Source organism: Montipora foliosa, chromosome 14, assembly GCF_036669935.1.
Source record: "Montipora foliosa isolate CH-2021 chromosome 14, ASM3666993v2, whole genome shotgun sequence".
Taxonomy (NCBI): Eukaryota; Metazoa; Cnidaria; class Anthozoa; order Scleractinia; family Acroporidae; genus Montipora; species Montipora foliosa.
The window spans coordinates 13,522,848-13,532,847 of NC_090882.1; the positions used below are offsets into that span (position 1 = coordinate 13,522,848).

Sequence of the window (10,000 nt, forward strand, 5' to 3'; positions counted from 1 at the left end):
AAAGATGGGAGTCGTGCAGCAGTACGTACTTCAGTCTAAAAAAGTCTTCTGTAACTTATTAATATTCATCAGGCAATTTGTCCAATCGGATGAACACATTTAGTGCTTCCCCTGAAAAAGGTTTTATACCTATAGATTTGTCTTTGATGCTTTGAAATCAGTGCCAAAGGAAGCAAGAACAAAGTAATGTAGATTGGGATGAAGTTTTTTCATAAAGAAAACGATTGATCATGGGATTTCGATGGAAATTTTTTTATCCTATTTTGCAAATTAAAATAAGAAGAGCAAACATTACATTTAACTGGTTAATAGGTCGTTTTCAGCCAATCCCGAGCTCTAGAACCACATATAACAATGCTGCAATGTACAATTGCTGGTGGACGAACAAAAGGAACCAATGAGAGACTTTTGTTTTCTTCCACCAACGTGGCGGCAATGAAGAACGGCGTGAAGACGTGAAAGCCACTTATAAATGGTTTGTACTCGGTCTCTAGAAACAGTGTACAATTGTTGATGGACGAACAAAAGGAGGTTCAGTGAGAGATCTTTTGTTTTCCTCCACCAAGATGGATTGGCTTAGCTGACGGTTTTTTTTTAATTTATAAATTCATGCATAATCTCAAATGAAAGGAGGAACTGCCAGATGTACAACCTGACATGAAAACATTGCCCTTATAGTAGTGGCTGATTGAATTTCTGAATAGAACTCTGGCGTCGTGATTGCACGAAATTTCTTTTGAAATGAAAAGCTTCTCAAGGCCATTTTCTGAAAACAAGCTCTAAGTATATAAATTGGCAAAAAAATGTGTTGCATCCCGAAGGGACGACATGCCCTATTGAATGATAGTTTTTGAAGCCGTTCAAAACATTTTAATGATGGAGCAGCTTTGAGAACATCAGGGGAGCAGTTTTGGCTCAGGGGTTAGAACACTCGCCTCCCACCAGTGGAGTGTTGTCTAATACACCCGCACTGTAACGGACCGTTAACTGCTGCATACGGTCAGTTCATTTATTAATGAGGACCGTGTTCAAATGTGGGTTGAGTTTGTTGCTTCTCTATACTCTGCTCCAAGAGGGTTTTTCCTGGGCACTGCGGTTTTCCCCTCTCTTCAAAAACCAAAATTTGCTCCAGCGCTAAATACTACCTTGACACTTAAATAGATATTTGTTATTGACCAAGCGTGAGGTCTAGATGGCTGGATATTGGCCAAGTTCTTTTCTTGCGTGTTTATGGACCGAGACGAAGTCGAAGTCCATAAACACGCAAAAAAAGGACGAGGCCAATATCCAGCCATCTTGAACGAACAAGCTGGGTTTATGATATGGGATAAAACAACAAAAAAATGACCTTTGATCTTGCGAGACCAAGCGAGAAATCCCGAGCGGGCAGTAAAGCTCCATCTTGCCCTCTCGGGTAACCAATCACAGTGCGGGATTTTGTTCATCTTGCCCGCTAACGGAGCTAGTCATATAATAAAGATAAGTATTATTAAAAGGTGCAAGCAAGGTTTTCCCACCGAAAAAAACTGACCTCGATCTTTGTTCCTCAGGTGTCTCCAGAACCCTTAGAAGTCGAGCGATCCAGTGGATTACTGGACCCAAGCAGCAAACTGTTCAAGAAAAACCTGATGATATTAGGAGCCATGTTGTGTTGCGGGATACTTGCAGGGACTTTTTGGGAGGTGCTGTATCGCATTCGGTTAAAAATGAAGATCAGTCCTCAAAGTAAGTCAACAGAAGAATAATTTAGGGTTGGGATTTAAGCCGGTTTCACAAGTACGACGCAAATGCAAACTCAAACACCGGGAAGTTCACTCGTCGAACGCAAACGCAAGCACATTGAAATACGCACGCGCAATTGAGTATTCCAAGATGGCGAACGAAGTCAACCCTAGAGGCATCGAACGAGTATTTTACAATGACTGCAAAATTCTCGCGCCCTCATTGGCTAATTTTTACGGTAAATAAGCGGACAGACACATAAACTCTCAGTCATAATTTATGACACATTGACGCGAAATTGGTCTAGTCAGATTGAATTGAAGTTTCTCGCATTTTTTTCTCGCGTCCTTCTTGTGTTTTGTCTTAATTTTGAACGCTCTGCCTTTTTGTTATTGTAAAGAACGAATTGACGTCAGTTTTTCATGCGTTTGTCCTGTTATTGATCATGAATTTTTTTGTGAACCAGGCTTAAGAAATTAATGTGTTTTTGGCATGGATGTAGGCCGCAGGGCTAAATTCAGATTCGAGGCTCGAAATACTAGCAACCAGGAGCTTACAACTCCACTACTTGGTCTATGTAAGGGCCGATTTACACGGTACGACTTTTGTCGCATGCGACAACGGCTTACGACAGGCCAACGACACGCTTTACGATTGTTGTGTACGTCAGAAAAAATATCGTAGCATTTTAAAACATGTTTTAAAATGCTGCGACAATCGTAAGTCATGTCGTAGGCCTGTCGTGACTTGTCGCATGCGACAAAAATCGCACCGTGTAAATCGGCCCTAACGGCATTTTCACAGAACAAGCTATACTTTCAGAAGAGTTCTAAAATAAGATGTGGCTTGCACGAGTGACTTTCTCAATCCCATGGGTAATAACTTCGTATGTGACTTGGTGTTCGAAAGCGGTTGGCGAACTCGGTCCAACAGCAATGTCCTTTAATCGGTAAACAACAACGCTTCAAAACGGTAACACGGTAATCTAAACTCGGAATCACAACTGTCCCAACAAACTCAAAATCTCTCCAAACCTGAAAATAGCATACGCGATAAACGTACGCATAAGGACCTGACTAAACTGGGAAACATTGTTGCGGAAACATTGTTTCCTGGATTGCTGCTCGGGTGGCTAAAGTGGAAAACATTATTTGTTTCGCAAGCAAAATCTGCGTCCGGGAAGCAAATTAACAAATCGAAAGTGGTTCCGCGTTGCCTGTACTCTTATCGACAACGATATTCGTCATCACAGCGGTCAAAACGCCACGTCACGCCAGTAAACATTAATGTCCTACAAACACTTGTTATAAATAAATAAATAAATAAATAAATATTGCTAATGCTAATCACCCTTACTTGCAGTCGAGGACTGAATTGCGAAGGGCGCGGCTCACGACAGCGGGCTGAAAGCATACAAAGGCGCCTCTGGCTGCCGCTATACAGTCCATGTTTGATGTCAGAGCACAGCACCACAGCTAGATGTTAATTAGCTGTGAGTAGATTTTGATGAGGGAGGAAAACCGGAGTACCCGGAGAAAAACCCTCGAGTCAGGTTGAGATCGACTGAAACTCAGCCCACATCTTGGCCGAGGCCAGAATTGAAGCCCGGCTCGCAGTGGTGGGAGGCCCGACAGGTAACCACTAAGCTACCCTGACTTATCGGCTGGAAAGGATTCGTTTCGCGGGAAAATCAATCTAAAAATAACTCTGTAAAAACGCCTTTCCAAAAATACAATGAAGTTTTACGCTCTTAGTCATGGGCTCCCGAAGAAACACAATTCGAGCTATGCGGGTTAAACTGAACTAACTCTAAAGAAAGTGACTTTCTTGATAGCCAGAACAGCTAGTGCTTTAAACGCGGTTTCGCTTGAAGAAAATCAGGCTACAAGTTAAGCTGGGGAGGAGTTGTGTAGATTTCCATTTTTTTTTCATGACCCTAATTTTGGCGTGGTTGGCATGAGAAAAAAATTGCTTCAATTAGTTCATTGGGGGACACTTCGCTTGTTAGGCTATTGATTTTCATTTTGTGTTAATTTGTTAGAAAACAAAGCCTTCCCAATCTCAGCAATGAGAGGAATGGTAGATGATTTCAATAACCGGATGAACCGTGTAGTCCTGGAACTAAAAGAAAAACATAATCGCCAAAAACAACTTATGCTGGCTTTGAAAAAGAACGATCACAGTCGTCGGTACGAACGAACTGGAACTGATTCGGCGATTGATCAAGACACTGTGGGGGGTTCTTCGGATTATAAAGACTTATCGGCGGGGATCGTAGCGAGGAGGTCAATATTCGAGGCTGAAAATATCAACAAGAATTTGAAAAACAAGGCTTCCTATAACACTGTGGATGAAGAGGAGTGTTAAGAGGGACTAAAACGGTATGAATTTGCTTAGGAATTTTTCATGCCGCTAAAAGTACATCTTGACTGTGGACCATTTGCACGAGCACTAGTTATGAACGTCTGGAGTTGGTTGGGAGGGTAAATGCTCCCAAGGTAGTCTACCATTTCAAAGCAATGATGATGACGATAATGATGATGTCATAGGGTCACGCGATATGTGGCGAGGGTCATCATGCGTTAGTTAGTCACATGCGGAAGTCTTCACCTAGTCAGCAAACCTCGAACCGTCCAAATTGCTCTTTTAATATGCTGTGAGGAGGCGGGGTTCAATGATCAGGAAATTGGATTTTTATGCAGGTTAATTTTTTTGGTATTAAATCCCGTTTTGATCATTGCCGGCTTGTGAATTGCTTAAACTGGTCGTTTCCTACATGTTTTGTATCTTTTGAATTTTTTTCTTAAGCATATAAAAATAAAGCTCTTGGGTGTGACCAAGAGATTATAATCTCTTGGTGTGACCATGAAGCTGAGTGCATTTCCGCCAGAACCAAAAGCATTTACAATTCCACTTTTTACAATTAAATTGCTGTACAGTACCAATAAAGTCACCCTGGAGACAGGTCTGCTGTGTGAAGCTAGAGACTGTCAAAGAAAAGATAGAGACAAGGATAAATGGAGTTTATTGCCGATTAGCTTACCTTTTAGAAGTCCAAATTTCCACAGTGTGGGATTCATCGAGTTTTCAAGATTCATCTTTTAAGATCCGTTTGAAGTCACTAGCACTGTCGAGCTCTTGCTTCGCCGATGCGAATATTATTTGCGGAAAACTCCTTAAAAATATTTTACGTCCTGTAGAACACTACAGTTCAAGCCCCGCGAATTTCCCTTGTCGACATGATCTTGCATTAGGCTAGCCAGTGGGCAAATAACTTCCGATAGCCTTTTGAGTTTTACTGCAGTCGAGAACACTTGAAAGATAAAACGTTTTTCCATAACCAGTCGGCATCACTGCGAACACGTTCCTCTCTTCAAGTATCTTCAAGTAGGCACTTTACTGCTTTTTTCTGTTCTTTCTTTAGCTGCATTGGCATGCTAGATTTTACAAGAGAGCTCGCGAAAAGCTTTCATAACATTGCCCTCAAACGCCGCCGAGTTTAATTCAATATTTTCCCCTGATTATCGTAGGATTATAGGCGGCTTGTTATCCAATTCACTTTTGACCAATCATAATACTGCGTTCGTGGACGAACGCAGAGAATTCAAAAGGGGATGGCTTGCATGCGGGCTCTTCTTTCCCGCCTCAATCCTCTCGCGGCTTTGCCGTTTGCAACGTATTTCATGTGCACTGTCAACTACGGTCGAATCTCCACTAACGGACACCTCCTGTAAGCTGACAACTCCCGAATGCAGACACCAAACCGCGGTCCCAGCGATTTCTCCTCTAAAACACTACATATTTAACCTCCCCTAAGCGGACTTTTCTTGTAAGCGAACAAGGACACCCATTCGGGGTCCACAGGGACTAAAATATCCTCCCGTAAGCGGACAATAAACAATATCAAGAAAATTTCTAACGAAATTGGTTCGATTTTTATGGACAAAACATAGTCATTTCGATTACAATTACCTTTTTTTCATTACAGTACATCAAACTTTTCCTTTCTTAATTTTTCTTCAAGCCAGTCGCACGAAAATTTGTCTCGTTGAAATTTAAACTCCCAAGGCAATTCCATACCATATCCCGCTCCTCTGTTTATCCGCTTTCCCTTAATATTAAATAAGAACCGTTGCTGAGTTAGACGCACGCTTCAGGAACTTCGTCACCCAATCTCAAATATTCTAATGAACAAATGGCATCTTATACAAAATCAGCCCTTACTAAGAGAGATCATTAAAAACCCTACCCTAATTTCATATATAAAAGGGAGGTCTTTGAATTTCCTTTCTTGACCAATAACAGTCGTGTTTGGCCTGTACTGTCTACACCTTGAAACCCCATAACAAGTTGTATTAATCAAAAGCTTTAAAAGACTTCACGGTGGTGCATTATATGCCCAAAGTTTCTAAGTCCCAGCATTTCTGCAGATCATCGTTCATATTTCTTATCTTTGCGGATTCTATCTTCAATAAATGCGTTGAGCTCAAATTTATTGTAAATTGGCCTGAATTTCAGCAGCCTCTTCCGCTCGCTAAGTCCGGCACTCGCCGAGTGACTTGGCGGGCGCAAGATGTAGCTAATTGTATAAATGACCTCGCTGATGTTAGCCAAACTACTGGTCCCGACAACACCCACCCTAACTTGGTTTTGAGAGCGACCGATCAGGAAGGCTCCGCCCTAATAATGTTGCCAGCGAAGAAAGACCAGCAATAATCTGCCTTTATCAGCACCACAACACTGATGAAAGTATCACTTGTCCCACGTGTGATTCTGTAGACCCCGTCTAAATCTGTTAATTGGACACTGGACTGCATTGGTACAACATATGAGGAGAGAAAATTTCTTTGGTTTAATTTAGCGTTGTTCTACAGTAGTGTTTTATCCAACGTTTTGAGTTCCAGTTTTCGATAAATAAAGACTTTAGAGCGATTAACTTGTTTTCAGGACGATGTGAAATCTTTTTGGTGTTCGGTCAAAATCTTCTCTGTATTGTCCATTGCTCTGTCCACAAAGGTCTTGCGTGCATCTTTTGTCGATGTTCTTGATGCTTTATGTCCATAAAGTCCCTTTATAAGTAAATTTTGCCTTTTCAATACAATCCTTCGACGATTTGCAACTGCCTGGTTGTTCTATCCTTCTTCTAACTCATCTTGATTCGATGGTCCATTTACTAATATTTCTGTGTGCTCATTTTCAGTCGTAACAAAATAATCTCTCTTCGCAATTTCTCGTTCAACGCATTCCTTTGGACTTCCGCTCTTCATTAACAGAAAATAAAAATTCCTTTTATTTTACGAGAATACATTCAATAGCATCTTAGGAAGTATATTCACGAATAAGTCGAATAAGTGTTCACGTTAAGCCTTTAATCTTTCGTTGGTTCAATTGCGCAATTACCATACTCGGTAATGCATCTTGAATAACATCATGGGAATGTCATTTTCTTTATTGTAAAGTCTATTATGTGTTTGAAATAACACTGTCGTTTACGTAAAGGATAACGCCTGACCTCCGAGGCCTTATATATATTTAGGAAGACTGAGGAGCGTGAGCATTATCCGATTTATTGGACCTTTTCATTGTTATTTGTGGGGGGTGTAGTTAGTGCGGAGCGAGTGGTCTGGGCTCGGACCCTGGCCAGGGTCATTATGTTGTGTTTTTGGGCAAGACAATTTACTCTCACTGTGTCTCTCTCCACCCTGGAGTATAAATGGGTACCGGCGAATTTAATGCTGGGGGTAGCCCTCCGTTGGACTAGCATCCCATCCAGGGCGTAGCAGAAATATTCCTAGTCGCTTCATCCTACAGAAACCGGGATAAGCTCCGGCCTAATTAATGGGCCACTTGGCTCGTAAGCAGACTTTACCTCACCCTCCATTGTTATCAGTAAAACAAACAAATCTTATCAGTCGCAAGGACGTTTCGGTAATTAATCAGCCTAGTAGCAATTTTGAAGTCCTGTTAGGATTTTGGAGTTTCCACGCATTTCGATATGAATTGCCTAGTAACCGTGCTATAGGCATTATCCGATTCAACGCACCTTTCCATTGTCATAGAGCAGGTCGTTATTTTCAATAAGCAAGTATGTTCCCGTTGAAATGGAAGACCATGTCGTTGTTGAGGTGGAACAGAAGGTCCATATTTTGCAATAATGGCCTCCTGTTGCAACCTCTATAATCAGTGTCTGTTCCATTTAAATGACCACAAAAATTGAATAGCCTTTATCGTCCTTTGCTTTTATAATAGCTCTTGCATTTGCCAGATAGGCTTGAAGATTGCAAACTTGTTCTAGTTGTTGTAAATTGTAAATAACTGGACACTGAGTACTTGCTCACAAACAACGTCCACCAAACTGCGCTGAAACTCAATAGAGAACAGGGTATTATCTTTATTTTTAACAAGGCCACGGAGCTAAGACATCATACACCTTATTCCATAAGCTTTCATAGAAAAAGCGCAATATAAGTATTAAATATTATTATTATTATTATTATTATTCCAAAATTGCCACCATTTAAATATTCTTTTGTTTTTATTCAAATTAGCCCTTGATGCCTCGTTCTTAAGCTTAAAATTCAAAAGAATATTTTATCTTGAACGAGGCAACAAGGGCCAATTTATATGCGCATAAATCAGCGGCCATTTTGGAATAAGGTGTATCCTTTACATAACAGAGACTTTCCAATAGATCGAATGCAAAAGTGGCAGCTAATTTGTTTTTCTTTTATCTGTGTGCTAATTAGTCTAACTAACCTCGTTTTACAGCAAAAAATCCTTTTTCAGTAAGACTGCATAACATAAACATAAAGGTAATTTCCTAGCCGCCATTATGACGATACTAGAGATGCATTAGCAGGGTAATTGCGCAATTGAACTAACGGATGATTAAAATGAACATTAATTCGTGAAAAGTGCTGTTTAGGATGTTATTGAATTCCCGTCAATTAAGTGAATTTCTGTTCTCTCTTAATGAAGAGCAAAAAGGTGTAAAAACGAATGGAATACATGGACGAAATTTGATCCCGAGTGTGTAGGCAGGGTTGTTTCACGATTTAGAGTAAGCAGTGTGACTATGTCACTAACTCCATAAACACTGAATATCATCAGAGCCTTAACTACGCTGATATACATTTTTAGTCTAACAATATTATTTGTCACGTTTCGTTCCATTTTATTGATTATATCTTCTATTCTTACGTCTTCAATTCTTTTTTATCTTACGTATTTTACAATACACTGATCACTGATTACTGCGTTACATCAATTCATCTCAACTCAAACAAGAATTAAGAGAACATTGCAATCGTTTTGAACGCAAAATCCCGCTGTATCCAGAACAATATTGCAGTAATCAGTGTGATCCGTGATTTCACTAAGTCTGTAAATAGTTTCGCTTCTCTGAGTTCATTTGCTACGTTCATACGGGATGTCACAAATCTAACAATGGAGTTCTTTTAGTTCTAATTTGTGGCACCCAACGAGAATATAGTTCAAAACCACTTAAACATAGCATTGTTGAACGTATTTTAGTATTTAAACGGTAGATATATCCCCTAAAATTTTTTCAACTGTTCGGATTTCCTAGCTGAAAGTCTAGTGATCCGAAACTTATAGGGATCAAAAGTTAACTTTTCGCAAATTTTAGCCAGAAAAAAGGCTCCCGAAAATTCTAGGTCACCTTCTTAGGGTAAAAATGCGTTAAAAATGAGCAATTATACCATTTTTCAGATGTTCGAAAATCCTAGGAGAGGCAGGCAAGTAAGAAATTTTACAACAAATGTTCGGAAAATTCTAGATCTCAAATCGTCTTCCGAACAGATATTTTTCGAAAATTCACGTTGGGTGCTTCTGTCTAATTTATTCATCATTCTACTGAGAGCATGATTTACTTTTCTGTGTTATCAATTGCAAATAAATAGTTCGTTGCGTTACATAATTTCATCTTGCCTTGTCCACAATATGCCCATTTCCATTGAATAAATTTCAAACTTCACTGCTAGGGTGGGGAATGAAATGAAAACAATTCGCAACGAGGATGAGGAATGCCGGAATATATATTTCTTAGCTTTTTATTTCCCCAAGCTTCGCAGTCAAGTTCAAGTTTATTGTATCGAAACTGTGACATCATAATACACCTATGATAAAACGTTTAACAATCCTTTGTCTCTGTCACTCGCAAGACCTAACCTTTGGTTATCACTGACTTTATTTTTTAAAGTGGAAACATGCGCTTAGCTATATGGTAAAAAAAAATTGTACCAGCTAGTTTACACGA

At 40.0% G+C, this 10,000-nt stretch overlaps 2 protein-coding genes across 2 annotated transcripts in view; one reads left to right on the forward strand and one right to left on the reverse strand.

The window, feature by feature from the left end:
* The window catches only part of LOC137984448 (uncharacterized), an 80,502-nt gene extending 75,874 nt beyond the window's left edge, over positions 1-4,628 (forward strand). The window contains 2 exon segments of the mRNA XM_068831622.1: positions 1,551-1,725; positions 3,764-4,628. Coding sequence (XP_068687723.1) covers positions 1,551-1,725; positions 3,764-4,089 — 501 coding nt within the window. The 3' untranslated portion in view covers positions 4,090-4,628.
* A 4,957-nt stretch (positions 4,629-9,585) lies between these two features.
* Positions 9,586-10,000, reverse strand: part of LOC137984449 (histidine N-acetyltransferase-like) — a 1,863-nt gene continuing 1,448 nt past the window's right edge. The window contains exon 2 of the mRNA XM_068831623.1: positions 9,586-10,000. This exon is cut by the window's right edge and continues 597 nt beyond it. The gene's annotated coding sequence lies outside the window, so the exon portion shown is untranslated.